The sequence below is a fragment of the Nelumbo nucifera genome, chromosome 3 (assembly GCF_055504915.1).
Source record: "Nelumbo nucifera cultivar China Antique chromosome 3, China Antique-T2T, whole genome shotgun sequence".
In the NCBI taxonomy this organism is placed as follows: Eukaryota; Viridiplantae; Streptophyta; class Magnoliopsida; order Proteales; family Nelumbonaceae; genus Nelumbo; species Nelumbo nucifera.
Genome location: NC_142651.1, coordinates 98,434,025 through 98,449,956, shown reverse-complemented (window position 1 = coordinate 98,449,956; position 15,932 = coordinate 98,434,025). Strand labels below are relative to the sequence as shown.

The 15,932-nt window shown below is 36.1% G+C and overlaps 2 protein-coding genes across 9 annotated transcripts in view; one reads left to right on the top strand and one right to left on the bottom strand.

Annotated features, from left to right (window-relative positions):
- The window catches only part of MEE32 (dehydroquinate dehydratase, putative / shikimate dehydrogenase), a 55,206-nt gene extending 49,974 nt beyond the window's left edge, over positions 1–5,232 (top strand). For all 4 annotated transcript variants that reach the window (XM_088899931.1, XM_088899930.1, XM_088899933.1 and 1 more), the window contains 7 exons: positions 26–372; positions 688–751; positions 891–999; positions 1,085–1,228; positions 4,111–4,259; positions 4,642–4,804; positions 4,936–5,232. In XM_088899931.1, coding sequence (XP_088756057.1) covers positions 26–372; positions 688–751; positions 891–999; positions 1,085–1,228; positions 4,111–4,259; positions 4,642–4,804; positions 4,936–4,979 — 1,020 coding nt within the window. In that variant the 3' untranslated portion in view covers positions 4,980–5,232. The remainder of the gene's footprint in view (positions 1–25; positions 373–687; positions 752–890; positions 1,000–1,084; positions 1,229–4,110; positions 4,260–4,641; positions 4,805–4,935) is intronic.
- Positions 5,233–5,523: 291 nt separating this feature from the next.
- Positions 5,524–9,592, bottom strand: LOC104588430 (NAD(P)-binding Rossmann-fold superfamily protein). Of its 5 annotated transcripts, none has more exons than XM_010246359.3 (3): positions 7,286–7,434; positions 6,937–7,044; positions 5,524–6,601 (listed from the first exon to the last, which is right to left on the bottom strand). In XM_010246359.3, the coding sequence occupies exons 1-3, from the start codon at positions 7,303–7,305 to the stop codon at positions 5,797–5,799; spliced, it is 933 nt and encodes a 310-aa protein (XP_010244661.1). In that variant the 5' UTR covers positions 7,306–7,434; the 3' UTR covers positions 5,524–5,796. The 5 variants fall into 5 exon arrangements, with proteins under 5 accessions (XP_010244661.1, XP_010244662.1, XP_010244663.1 ...); XM_010246360.3 differs by having other exon boundaries at positions 5,524–6,598; positions 7,286–7,433; XM_010246361.3 differs by having other exon boundaries at positions 6,937–7,005; positions 7,286–7,381.
- Between the last annotated feature and the right edge of the window lie 6,340 nt (positions 9,593–15,932).

Genomic DNA, 15,932 nt, shown 5'->3' with positions numbered 1-15,932 from the left:
GTATGACACAACATTGAAATTTCAGGTTCCAATAATAGGGCTGGTTATGGGCGAAAGAGGTTTGATGTCACGGATACTTTGCCCCAAGTTTGGTGGATATCTCACTTTTGGTACACTTGAGGCTGGAAAAATATCAGCTCCTGGGCAGCCAACAATCAAAGATTTGTTGGACTTATACAACTTCAGACAGTTGGGACCTGATACAAAAATATATGGACTTCTTGGGAAGCCTGTGAGTCACAGCAAAGGGCCTTTTCTGTTCAATGCAGCATTTAAGGCGGCCAGTTTTAACGGTGTTTATATGCCCTTATTGGTAGATGATGTTGCAAAATTTTTTGATGTCTACTCTTCCCCTGATTTTTTCGGATTCAGGTCCAATATCCTCACACCAAAGACCTTAATATGAATTATAGTTCACAAATTCATAGTAATTTCTTCTTTACTTTTTTTTGGGGGGGGTGAATTTTTTAGGAGTTAGGCTTCCTTTGGCACAATCCCGACCTTGGTGGATTGTTTTGGTTTTGACACTGTAGCTTTTCTGATGGGTTATTAATTCAAGTAACTGAGGTATTTGGCTTGGGTTCTGTTACTTCATTTTATATGTATTTTACATGATGCACATATTTCATTATCTATACTCACACGATGGACTTGCTTTTGAAGATAATACTTTATTTTGAATTGCAGTTGTACAATTCCTCACAAAGAAGATGCACTTAAACGCTGTGATGAGGTTCATCCAGTTGCCAAGGTAATTGATCTTTTGAGCTTATAGATTTTTTGGTAAACTATCAGTAGCTTGTTCAAATTGATTCAATCTTAATGGCAAATCTGTTTTGTCTTTCTAAAATCATGTCCAACTGGTTTATCTTCTTTATCAAACCTTGCAGTCCATAGGAGCTGTTAATACGATTATTAGGAGATCAAATGATGGAAAATTATCTGGTTACAATACTGACTATGCTGGTGCTATTTCAGCTATTGAGGATGGACTAAGAGGTTTTTAACATGTGTACATTATCAAGGCTTTTTTTAAAATGTTTTGTTTGAAGGTGTTTTGGAGCTCACTCTTTTCTTTTTGCAGGTTTACATGATATGCACAATACAATTGCTTCACCTTTAGCTGGAAAACTCTTCATAGTCATTGGAGCAGGCGGTGCTGGTAAGGCACTTGCCTATGGTGCAAAAGAAAAGGGAGCAAGAGTTGTAATTGCCAATCGCACTTACAGTAAGAGTTTGTGTGCCTTATTTTCTTTTAGCATTCCCTGAAATAATGACTTTGAAACTTTATTAGTTATGACAAAAGAATGATATGTGCAGTGTGCAAAGTGCTTGTTAGGCTAGCAATGTGTACCTAACTCCACATTATGGTACAAAGATTGATTACCCCCATTCTGTTTATTCTTAGTGTTCTCTGATATGACATTGTTATTTTGTTATATACAACTAAATTTTTTGACTGTCAAGCTTGAGGAAGTTGCCTCCCTCTTTGACACTTGAAGAGATATACATTTCTTTTCGTGCTGCCATCCTTCTTGCTGTTTCTCTACTTCTGAGTCACATCGTCATTGACCTTTCAAATGGTGTTGTTTCCAGTTAAGAAACTCTGTTTCCTTCTCTTCATCCCAAAGTTACTTCTTTGTGTGGGAAGCTGCATGCATAAAAATCAACTCTTGTGACAATTTAAAGGGAAAAGAAAAGGGAACCTGTGGATTTATACATGAATATATATACATACATGGAAAGGAAATTTGTTAGTAGCTTTTTTTCTTTTATGGCATGATAACAAGGAAGCTATGGCAATTTTTCTTGAGATTGTTGGGATTGGCACACAAAGCAACCCCCTTTGAAATTCCAATGGATTGGATCTTCCCTTGCCAATTCATGGGCCCTAGCAACCAAGGAATTCAATGGTGTATCTATGAATGATTTTTGGAGATCCTAGATCCTCCCATCCTGATTTCTTAAGGAAGGTGAAGTTGTAATTTGATTGAAGCTCTCATGTCAACTTTCTTTTCTTCTTTTATCAGTAATAAAAAGTGTAATAATAATAATAATAATAATAATAATAATAACAATAATAATAATAATAATAGAAAAGGATCATACATCTAGATACAGAATATAGGGCAAGTGCATATATACAAACAGCTCAATCTGGCAAATTAGACTTTAAGTATAAACATTTAAGTATGCTTTCACTGTCTTAGATATTTTTCACTTCATGGAAGATTATCATCTTATCTCAGTTATCTATGATGTTTATGCCTCTAGCATGACCACTTGAGAAAATGTTAAGGGAAGGGGGGTAAATGGCCAATACTACTGAACAATGTTCTAAAAATCGTAATCATATCGTAAATCGTACAGAAAGTTGAATTGAATTGAATCATGAATCATATCGTAAATTTACAAATTTGTTAAAAAATTAAATATAAATATAATAAAAGTACATATTTTTTGTAATAAATAAAAAAGAAAATTTATTAATAATAGAGAAGTGCATCTGATAGTGATGAGATATCACTAGAAAAAAAAAGCTACAAGGAGAGTGAAACAAAACATAGAGGAGACGTTGAAAAGAAGAAAAGAGAAATACATAAACCAAACAAAAGGGAAACTATTAAGCATTTAAGCCAACTCCAGAATGTTTAAAAAATCAGAACCAAGGTCTTCTTTTGTGACTCCTTCCAACTCTGGAAATGAGAACCTAGTTCATAATTCTTTTCTCACATGGTAATGTGATATGCCCCCTTGATCAAAGCCTTCTCTTCAAATATTCTTCTATTTCTTTCTTTCCAGACTTCCTAACAAACAGCAAAAGGAATGCAGCTACGGGCAATCTTTGCCTTGACATTTCCCCTTACCATTGGCCACTTGGAGAAAATCTCCTCCACAGAATTGGGAGACCACCTATCAGACTTGAAGAGCCCAAAGAAAAGGCCCCAAATGAACTTGGAGAAGAGACAGTCAACAAGCAAATGATAGACATTCTCCTCAGCATTCTCACAGAGGTAGCATCTGCTAGCTAGGTGAAAACCTCTGTTTTGAAGATGGTTTAATGTCAAAATGCCATCTATTGCCACTACCCAAGCAAAAGCTTCCACCCTTGGGGGGATAGGGTTTCCTCAGATGCCTTAAAATTCTACATTTTCTCCAATTGACCTTCACAAAACCTTGTAGAAATATTTGACTAAAAATAGTCCATTTCTAGCTTCAGCTGACTAGAGATTTTCCATATCTACCATATTTGCCATAGGTATGTATGTAGGAAAATGATTTTACCCATTTTTAATCCATATCTACCATATATGTACCTAAAGCAGTAGAATTTACCATGTACAATAGAAGCCTAAGATGATATAACCAAGTTTGACTCCAAATTCAAATAATCTGCAAGCAATGGCTATTTAACTTACATATGATGAAAAATAAACTCAATAGTCTTAAATGACATAAATAATCATTTTCTAGTAAGGGCTATAAAACAAGTCTCCTTGGATAAAAGTAAATACAAACCAAAGAATGACAAACTAGAGAACTAATTCTTAATTAAGTTTATTTGAATAGTGGATCGTAGGAGTCCTATAAATTGTAAGATTTATGAATCAAATTGTAGGAATCAAACAAAAATCATAACATTTTTGGAGAAAAGAATTCATATATAAGATTCAAATCGAAACCCTTAAGATTCATGATTCAAAGTGTGAGTCATGTCGTAAAGCGCAAGATTTTTTGACAACATTGCTACTGAAAGGATTCGTCTTTGGCAGATAACTCCATGAATTCTTGGGAAACAATTCTATGTGACTTTTTTCTCTCTCATTGTTTATTTGACATAAATGAACGAACTGCTAATGTACATATTGAACGTCATTTTTATTACAAAATGTGGTTTTAGAATGTTCTTAATTTAGAAGCATTATGAAGCAATATTCTTCAAAAATAAATTTCTTTCTATGTGATATATAATACTTAAGTGCCAAGTATTAGCTTTTTTCAAATGTTGCTAGATGTAACGTTCTAATGGGTCTCTAATTCTATGCTTCAAATTACATAGCATGATAGTTCTTGTCATGACTCATTATTCTTTATCCTTCTGATTGAAAGGTCGAGCCAAAGAACTTGCTGATATGGTTGGAGGAGATGCCTTGTCTCTTGATGAACTAGGTGATTTCCATCCAGAGAATGGGATGATCCTTGCAAATACAACATCTATTGGAATGCAGCCAAAAGTTGACGAGACACCTATACCTAAGGTTGCCCCCACACCAAACATATCTTTTCCATGATACATCATGTTTCATCATTGGTACTGATTTTAATTCAACTTTTTTCCTTTTTCCTGCATCTACTTATAACTAAAACAGAAAAGGGAGTTTATTTGAAGGGATTGGTTTCTACCATCCATGATTAAGATAAATTCTCATCCTTCCTACTTCAACATGGAACGGTCTTCAAGGCCTAGAAAACATTGAAAAAACAGTTTTAACAAAAATAAAATCATTTTACCTTGTAGTGTATCTTTGGTTATAGAGGTTACCCTCTTATTGGAAAACATGTAATTTCTTTACACAAGGAAGGGATTCTATCCTCCAGTTTGTGATAAAGAAGTAAATGACGTTCTGTTTTTTTTTGCAGAAAGCTCTGAGCTCCTACTCCCTAGTTTTTGATGCTGTTTACACACCAAAAATCACCAGGCTCCTACGGGAAGCAGAAGAATCTGGAGTAACTATTGTTACTGGGCTGGAGATGTTCATCAGGCAGGCATATGAACAATATGAAAAATTCACTGGGTTGCCTGGTAAGATGGATAAGAAAACCCTGCTATAAGCCTAAAATTTTCTTAGGAGCTTTCTCTATCTATCCTGCCTTATGTTTTCTTTCTTTTGGTACACACCCTTATTCTTGTATTTTCTCTCTGTCCAATTGCAGCACCGAAGCAACTATTTAGAGAAATCATGGCAACATATGCCTGAAGGAGTTCTGTTTGTTTTACCCATTACGAGCCTGCAGCACACCCCTATTCAAGTTGCAGTTGCCTAACTTGATTTCTGGTTGTACAAGAACTGTTTATTTTGTTGTACCATCCAATTTATCATTTCAGTTATTATTTGGGGAATGACCATTTTTCATATCATCTTATGAAATAATGTTTGGGAAATGAGCCCGTTTCATTGTTGTTATCGAAAGGAGAACCAATTAGATCTGTAACCACTTCATTCTATGAAACTATGGTGTCCGTCTCGTTGTCATGTGATCCACATCTACTAACTAGGTATGAATTACAGATGCTGAAGTTCAGCTGTTTGGGCGTCCCTAAAGCAATATTGATATAGTGCCCGTTTGGGAGGGCTTTCAAGATGCGGCTTCTGGCATACCGAGCTGGGCCCTTTGTAGGAATGCCAGAAACTGTGTTTTCTGAACGCCCAAACCACCACTGCTCAAATATGAAGCTACTCGGAGAAGTTTCTCCACTGCAGCTCAATTAACACAATGTTTAAGTGCAGAAGCTGTGCTTGTTGAAAATACGGAAAGCCCAAATCAGTGTTCTGAACGCCACTTGAGTGAGTAATATACATGAATCCACTGCGAGTAGCTTATCTGAAATGCAGATGCTCAACATGAACCACTTCTTTGTAACAGCCCAATCCAAACCAAGAAGCTCTCCTGAACGGGTTGTAGCATCTAGCAAGTAATATTGCTGGCTGACAGTTGAAATGTTTTGTTCATTCATTTGAATCTACCCAAACAGCTACAATCGGTCACACAACCTGTCAATTAAACGACCAGATTTCACTTCACTTGATCCGGTTCCGGGAACCCAAGTCTCTTGATGGAGGTGAAGCCTCCATCCACCACCAGATTATGGCCGCTCACGTATTTGGCATCATCAGAGGCAAGGTACAGTGCGGCATTTGCAATGTCTTCAGCTTCACAGTTGGCCCCGGCCAACTCTCCGGGACCCTGAACCATCTCCACAAGGCGCTGTTCATCAACGCCGGGAAACATCTTGACCATTTCTTCCATCACAAACGGGGTCGGAATGGCGAACGGCGAGATGCAATTAACCCGAATGCCATACTTGCACATCTCGGACGCAACTGATTTGACGATCCCAACGACGGCGCCCTTAGAAATGGAGTATGAGGGTGGCGACAACCCACCCATCAACGCCGTGACGCTCCCGGTGCAAAGGATGCAGCCAGAACGGCGAGGTATCATGACTCGAGCTGCGTGCTTTATCCCGGCGACAACGCCCCGTACATTGATGCTCATGATCCGGTCAAATTCCGTCATGTCGAGGTCTACGATGCTGGGAGGAGTGTTCCCGGCGATCCCGGCATTGTTGTACATGATGTCAAGACAACCGTGTTTTGAGATGGTAAAATCCACGGCATCGGAGATATCCGATTCTCGGGTAACATCGCAAGAGACGAAGGTCGCGTTGGGTCCAAGCTCCACTGCTGCATCTTGGCCAAGTTGGCGTCGGATGTCCGCGATCACTACTTTGGCCCCATTTTTTATGAATTCTGTCGCCGTTGCCTTTCCAATGCCTCTCGCTGCTCCGGTGATCAATGCAACCTTGCCTTCCAACCTGCTGTGACACTGAACGCGTCAGATCAACGGCATGAAGAGGTGAATGGACTGACTGCCCACCATCACAATCAGCTTAGAAATTTCGGTCTTCCCCACGCATTTCAGGTGGAATCTGCATGTCGGGGTCCGCCCTGCACGGTTCTACCTGGGGGCACCCGCCGGCTACACTGCACAGACTGCGATCGATAGATACGATTGAAAGGTCCCAATCCAACGGTTGTAGACTATAGGGAGGTGCCGGCGGTCGGTGGGTGCCATTCCAGCCTGGGCAGGTGTTCGGAGACAAAAGAAAATAAATTATAAAAACGGAGTGGTTGGAGTATCCGATGAACAAACCTTCCTGACTGCGTCGAGAAACCTCTTTTGATGCTCTCAGCAGCCAGATTTCTTAGATTGAAGAAATTTCTACTCTTCCACGTTCCAACAACGTAAGACAGATACAAGCTTCAAGTAAGTAAACAGTTCGAGCAGAAGGAAAGAGGAAGAAGATCAATTCTCTCTTGTACATGTATGATTGAGCTTTCATAGAAGCTGGAGAACTAAAAACATCTGCTCATGTCTCACTAAATCAAAGTAGTTTCCTTTCATTTATCCAGATATCAAAGAAAATATTCAACATAAATACCAAAAGGAACCAAGAACAAGAACCAGTAGAAGGAAAAGTATAGCGGAATCCTAAACCCACCTGGATCGGAGCTTCAACATATTCTCTTCGGAGATAATTCCAGTCTGAGAGCCAGAGATTTTTCCTTGAATCCAAGCTCAATGATGAAAGAAATATTTATGTTATTTTATATATAAAATACCACCTTATTCTTTACGTGGGCCAACATTTTATGATTAAAACTGGCTTTTCTTTATCTGGTTGGGACGTTTTTTTTGTCTCCTTTGCCTTTTTTTTCATTATCTTTCCTAATTGTAGGAGAGTTGGGATGTCATGCCAGCAAACACGTTCCAACACCCTATCAATTTTCTCTAACACGCAGGTACGAGATGTGCGGTGTTAGATAACGTTGATAAGTTGTTGGAATGTATTTTGTTAGCAGGTGATCCAGCAATACTCTAGCAATATAATCCAACACCATAAATCTCAGCTTCCAACATTATTCCAACCAACCATTGCAGTCGGGAACATCTCTCCATGACGATAAGGGAGATGTTCCTAACGTGTGGCTACAGTGGGCCAATTTTATTGTGATTAAAATGACATTTCTTGTATGTGTGGATGTTTCTTATCTTCTTTTACCTCTTTCTCTTGTTGTCTTTTCTGATTTTTGGGATATATTACCCCCGTTTTTGTAGAATCCTCTGTTCAGAGTTCGGACCGGTTACCATTACACAGTCCCAACCAAGGTTCTAAATATCAATATGCCCAATACACAGTAGGGATGTATCCGGCAGTATTGGTACTTTTTTTTTATTTTTTTCAAATTCGATTCAGGGGCCGGTTTAAGGTTCCTCCATCCTTTGAATCGGTCAAAACCTCGATACACCCTCTATAAGGGTATATCGGGGTGCTCCCGATACGATACATATCGACCGATATGGACAGGTTCATGCCAATTTTTTGAACCTTGGTCCCAACAACATCCCAACCAATCATTCATACATCAAGAATATCTCTTCATGAATGACAAGAGAGATATTCTCAATGTATAGCTGTAATGGCATGTTGGGACAGTGTTGGGAGTGTTTTATTGGTAGTAGATCCTTACCCCTCCATTCTATGAAAAACACAAGTTCAAATCAACTTCTCACAAAGAGTCCCTGATCTCCTGCCCACATCTACCCACATAATATGGCAGCCACACATGGAAAACATCTTATCCACCTACATGGTATTATGCATGAGGAAATGTTTCCAATGCATAGAGGTAATTTGTTGTGGGTATTCTTGTGGGCAAGAGATGTGAGGTAGGTGTGAGTAGCAAATCCCAATTAAAAAACACATACATTTTACGGTAAGGAGTCTGATCATTTGTATTCGGAGGAGAAGCCCAAGAACCTGAAAGACCCAACAAACCTTTTGATGTAAGAGTTAACAACCTACAAGTTAAACTTAATTACCACTACTCAGATTAAAGATAGAGAAAATTCCGGATTAGTACCCTGTACTTTGGGTCTAGTGCCATTTTGGTCCCCGAACTTTAAAACGTGACAATTTAGCATCCAAACTTTCAAAATGTGCCAATCTAGTACTTGCCATTAACCAGACGTTATGTGTCATTTGAAAAGACACAAATACCCTTCAAGTGTCATCTAATTCTCTTTATCAACCATCCAAACGTTGACAACAAATGAATAGTCACAAATCCTTGCCTCTTCTGTTCAAGAAAGTTGGGGTCACCAAAATGCCCACTGAGACATAACTCCAACTTTTTTTAATATTTGAGGCAAGGATTTGAGACTATTCATTTGTTATCAACATATGGATGGTTGATAAAAAAAAATTAGATAACACTTAAAGGGCATTTGTATCTTTTCAAATGTCACTGAATGGCTGCTTAATGGATTGGTTAATGACAGGTACTGAATTGACACATTTTAAAAGTTCGGGTACTGAATTGTCATGTTTTAAAGTTCGGGAACCAAAGTGGCACTAGGCCCAAAGTACAAGGTACTAATCAGAAATTTTTCCTTAAAGATATCCCGTAACAAATGCCAAGCATCAACAGAGAGATCAAATGATTTACTGTGAATTGGCATATATTCACTATAGACTTTGAATCACTTTCAATAGTCAGATAGAAGCCCAAGTTCAACAGCCAAAACATAGCACTCACGAATTGCATATAGTTCAGCATATTCAGGGGATTTTGATAACCAAACAACAAGGAACCATTAATTATGGTCTCTTACAACAAAACCGAACCCACTTGGACCATTTTTAACAAAACTACTATTGCAACAGTTGTACTTGTGTGTCTTAGATGGTGTTTGGCACTGCCTTTTGGTCTGTTCAAAAGAATGAAAACGACATTTTTTTTTCCATTTGGTATCAATGAAGCTTTTGATCTTTACGCATTGAAAATAGCTTTCCCAATTATTTTTGACAGCTTGATAGATTATGATGCAAACCAAACAGTCTTGATCTTTAATTAAAGACAATACCCCCACAAGCTCAATTAATTTTTTGGATATCTTGCTCCAAGGGAGAATTTTCAATTTTACATTGGTGCCTAATGGCACTTAGCTAGTATATGGATATAGAATAAGTAACAATAATAAAGAGATATAGTAAAAAAGTTACTATATCTCTTTATCTATATCCATATACTACATCTACAATCCTTTGTCTTGGGTTCTGTGTAAATTATAAAAGTTAAATCTAAATATAATATATATATATGATTAATATTTAGTTGCATACATGTATAAAACATGTTTTTACACTAATTAATATTATATAAAACCAAGACTTGCCTTGGTTTTGGTGCAAACCCATAAAAAGTTAAATTTGATGTATTTAACAAAAGAAGATGTATTACTAAATAAACAACAAAACAAGGATTACATGATAAAAAAAAGGTCTATAGTCCTGTCTTATCCAATCAAAGTTAAATTTGATTATATAATGTTAATTCATATCTTTATCCTGATGTTAATTCATATCTTTACCCTGCATTGCATATTACATGAATTTACACTATGCATAATGAAAAGAAATTCTAACAAAGGCTACTTAAAGTGTGTTAGGGAAGAAGATGTGTTAATGTGGAATCTTAACCCAAAGGGGAATTGAATATTAAATCAGCATATAATTTATTAAGAGAAAACACCACTATGAACCTAAACGCCCTTCGAATACTACAAAATGCAAGGAAGTTAATGTGTTCGAAGAAAATCAAAATATTTACATGGCTCCTAATCCTAAATAAGATTCCAACTAAGAACAACTATTTGAAAGGGGCTTGTCCTTTCTGGGGTCAAGATAAAGAGAGAGACCACATACATACATGCATACATACATACATAACTAAGATTTACAATGATTAGTTATTATTATTATTATTATATAAATAAAAATATTATATATATAACAACTTTTATTATATATTATTTTCTATATGTATAATATTTTTATATTTATTATGTATGTATGTATGTATGTATGTAAAAGCTCAATTAGGCTCACGAGCCTCATGAGCCAAGTTTTATTAGGCTCGAGCTTAGCTCAATTAGCAAACGAGCCAAATGTTTTATAAAAATAAAAAATTATTTTTCATTTGATATTTAAAAAATTAAGAATTACAATAATTAGTTAATATATATATATATATATTATATATAATATTTTTATTATATCTATATTAATTTCTATATGTATAATATTTTTATATTTATTATGTATGTATGTATGTATGTATGTAAAAGCTCAATTAGGCTCATGAGCCTCACGAACCAAATTTTATTAAGCTTGAGATTGGTCTGATTAGCAAACGAGCCTATAAATTGGACTCGAGCTCGACTTGAAACTCAGTTTAAACCGAGTCGAGCTCAAATAACTCGTGAAAATCTTGACTCGTGGCCACCCCTACCTTCAGGTTATCTCCCAATGTAGTTGTTCGTCGATCGTGATTGAAGGTAAAGCTGAGGTTCCATGCTCCAAGGCAAAGTTGAGGTTCCATGGGCATGTAGATCTCTTGTCGAAGAGTGCAATTGGATAACCAATATCTGCCATGTAAGAGTTTTATATAGGCACATGCACAAGGAGGGAAACAATGTTGTTGATTGGCTCGCAAACAAAAGGTTGATTAAAGAGCAAGAGTCTGTGGATGAAAACCCTTGGGACCTTAGGCTGAGTTTGGAAGGAGTACAAATGCAAATATGTAGAGTGCAAAACCTTATATTTTGTATGTATTTACACTGTACATATTTGCATTTATACTGCTTCCAAACTGAGCCTTAGATTTTTTTTTTTTTTTTAATTCTACCAGTACGTTACTCCCTTGCTGGTTATGATTCTCTCATTGTATACAAAAATAGGAAGTAGTGAGAAAAAGGAAACCAAATGGAAGGTTTAAAGCATTTAGCCCTTAAAACATACATTTCAGTGAATTGTGATGTCCTCCAAAAATATCTATCCCAATATGGCTACAACATGATCTATGCCTACACAACTCACCACATCCCACCGAGACAAGATGAGCTCCCCATAGCCCATCTCTCGTGCATTTGGAACATCTCCCCATCTGATCTCCATCCCACCATAAGATTAGGGCCCACCATGCATGAGATGTGCTTACACAAAACCGTGTTGGAATAACGGTTCTTTTGTTGGGGGGAGATCTAGGTTCCCTTTTTAGCTTTTTTTTCATGGTATAAAAAAACAGACCTTTCAGCTTACTATAATTGCAATTGCATGGAGTTGAAAATCTCAACTCCAATCTCCAAAAGGCAAAAAAAAGATTTGAACATAGTTCTAGATTATAAATAATAAGAGCTTGTTTTTTTTAATAAATTTACCCTTTTGCATGCATCCATTGGACAAATTACATCTAAAATGTTCTGCCTACTTGTATGCAATAAATACTATTTATGATTTTTTAGAGCTATGGTCAATAGAAAATCCATAAATAAGCATTATCACCTTAAAAATATTAATAATTTATAATTTTTTTTATCCAATGATCAAAGTATCAAATATCAAGTATCATATTAGACAACTAGGATACTATGTGCTTTGGAAAGGCATGGATACGAACAAGATAAAAAATATAAAAACTCTTGGATATGCTAGAGAAATGCATATAAATTTCATAAATACATTAATAACATTATAAACTCTTATATATACTGGGGAAGTGCTTACAAATTTCATAAAAAATATATTATAATTAATACAGCGGGATGCATAGATATCAAATAATTTTATTGATAATGCATCAATCAAGAGTCCAATACACAAAGCATATGCATCTACCATATTTTAATTATTATATCAATTATTTTTTATTTTACTATTTCAACTCAATACCAACAAAAAATTCAACTAAATATTAAATTCTCAAATGTAAATTAAAATATCAATTAATATTTTATAAAAATATATAATCTTAACTTAAAATATATCAAATTTGTTAAAATTTTATAAGATATATAGCATATGAAAATTCATAATTTTTAATTACTAAAACAATTATTCCATTATTAATATTTTATTTCTATAAATTTTTCGAAATAAATGTAGACTAGTGTGTTTGATAAATTCAATTTAATATTATATTCTTGAATATTTTATAAACAATATTTTATTTTTTGTAAGTAATAAATATATTGATATTAATGTAAATTAAAATATTAATTAATGATTTTAAAAAATATAAAAAACGAAGGTACATATCATGTGAAAATTTATAAATTTTAAGTACTAAAATAATTATTCTATTGTTAATATTTCATGTGTATAGATTTTTTGAGATTAAAAATCATCTTTTGATATAAATGTGGATTTGATAGATTATTTTTAATTAGAGTTGTTAAACACAAATATATATGTGTTCTTTACTTGAATTGCATGTGGACGCTAAAGTTAATAAAGGATTTTATTTCATTTATTATAGTAGGATATAGTGTGGCTTAGTGGTTTAAAAATGCATTTAAAGTTTGGGTGCTAGGTGCTAGGTGATCTGAGTTCAACCTTGTTTCTATCTAGAATCATAGAAAACTATAAAGGATCATCATTACTATAAAGTATTTTTTTTTATCTAAAGTAAATGGTAACGAGACAGTTGAGTTGAATTAAAAAAACATACCTCTTTTTTTTGGTTTGATGTGTGGTCTAATTCTCATAAACATTGCTTTAAATATAAATTTAAAAATATGACTTATTAGGCCTAGAAACATTTATATACCCACCTACACTCATAACTCATTATTTGTACATTAAAACCGTATGCTTTCTTATTCCTTATCTAGCACCTATAAGACTATAACTTTTCTCTCTCTCTCTCTCTCTCTCATATTTTGAGAGAGACAATAATAAGTTGAAGGTTGATGATGATAGAACTCCGGGAACTTTTGCCAAGCTTGAACATGGGGCTCAAACTTCTTCAACAGCCCAAGTGTGAGTCTTATTTTCACCCAACTTTTAATCTTATAGATATGTAGATGAGGAGAATAACTAGCTAAGAGATTTTCCCAAGAGGCTTATCTTCATTACATGGTTCTTGTATGTCACTTTTGAAGCTCTATTTATAGATATTCCATTTGAAAGTTGTACGGTATATTGGGTTCTCCAAAAAAATAAGGAGCAACCCTATTCCTCCTCTTAGAACATTGGGAACTTCCTCTTTATCTTGGATGAGGCACGTATTATTGTAGTTGAGACTTTTTCTCAACCAACAATTACTCTTAATGGACAAGTTCAAAAGAGATAAAGCAAAACAATTTTTTTTTAAGAAGAATGTATTGATAGTGTGTTCATTCTAGTCTATATAGAGCAAATACTCCATTGGTCATATGGTTATTCCTATTGACCTATGAATAGTCCTTATACGTTGAGGATGGTATCAATGGCTATAATCCATTCAGTCCAACATAAGTTAATAACCATCTTTTTAGGAGTCCAAAAAAATTCTCATAAAATCAAATCATCATCATTATTCACTATTGTCATCATCATCATCATCATTATTCACTATTGTCATCATCATCATCATCTAAGCCTTCTTCCAACTACATGGGATTGGCTACATGAATCTTGTTTTGTTATCCCAATTTGTTTAATATTATATTCATCGTTAAAATAAGAAGGGAAAGACCATCAAATGCATCCAACTCCGTTGAGGCTTCTTGTCAACAAGAATAAAGAGAGGTAAAGGTTAAATTCCCCTCTCATAAGTCCACCCCATCATAGCTTTGCTCTCATCTATTTCCTCAGTATCTCTAACAAGCTAAAGAAAGAAAAAGTGATGAGGAGCTTTCAAGTGAGTTAGAGCCTCTGCTTTTTTATTGTTTAGAGCTGTCGTTATCTTGGGTTTTATTTTCAAGTATTTTTTTATTATTTGTGTATTCTTACATGAAAAAAAAATATATATTTTTAATTGTTTTTGCTGACATGGCAATTGTTTCTTTTTTCTGTTTCAAAAACAAACCAACCATGTTGTCAAACACCTCCTTTAACCAATACATACTCAAAAAATAAATATTAAAATTGATGATATGTATATAATATGAAGAGGAATGCTAATAATATGGGAAGTGTAAGGCAAAAATCATTTACACAACATAGGTTTGGGGATTTATATTGTCAAAACACAAGTTTCTTTACTATGGTAATGCCGAAAATTTGCTAAGGATGTTGTTCTTATTATGAGCTACAACTGGCCTAGTCACTGTCTAAAGGAACTCATTCCCAGCTATTTATACACATCTAAATCTACTAGACTAGAAGCCACACTACAAGGAAAACGGTAGAGGACCGCCGGCTTTGGCCTAAAGACCGCCGATGTAAGGTGGCGGTCATGTGTCTGCCCCCTAAACCTCTACCGGCCTAGGTCAAGACTGCTGGCTTAGACAAAAATGACCGCCGCCTTTGAGGACCGGTCCGATGCAGTTCAATCATTCCTAAACCGGCGGTATGTCAGAACCGCCGGCTCAGATTTAATAAAGGCTAGACCGTCGCCTTAAGTTCGTCGAAACATTGTGACCGCTTTTAAGTGGCCGTCTAGACCACCGGCTTAGATATCTTTGGACCGCCACATTAGGTCCGTCGAAACTAGACCTATTCATGGGTCGGGTAGCCCGACGGGCCGGCCTATCCCCCAGACGGGCTTGAACACGCAAATGGGCTCGTGGGCTTAATCTCGGGCCATAAAGCCCAACCCACAATAAATTCAAGCCAGGCTTGGGATTTGCCAAAATAGCCCGACCTATAATTAAAGCTAAAAACCCTAGTCGAATACCCCTCTTTCTTTCACCTCTTTGGCTCTTTCACCTCTTTTTCCAACCGAACCTTTCTTCTCCACATCCTCCACAATTCTCAGTCCTCACTCTCAGGCAGCCACACAACCGGCGAAGCGACGAACGTTCACCGACGCAACAACTCCGGCGATGAGTCCTCTCTCTCTCTCTCTCTCTCTCAAACGTGAATTGATCACTGTTAAAATCGCAGGTCGCAGCTCACAGTCACCGCAAACTCAACTTCGGCAAACACAATCACCGGCGGTGAGTCCTCGGGCTTCGGGCTCGGGCTCAGGCCTAACAAATTTCCATTAATAAAAAGTAAAAGCCCAACCCGAGCCCGGCCCGGCCCATGAACAAGTCTAATCGAAACATTGTGTCCATTTTTAGGTGGCAGTCTAGACCGCCGACTTAGATATCTTTGGACC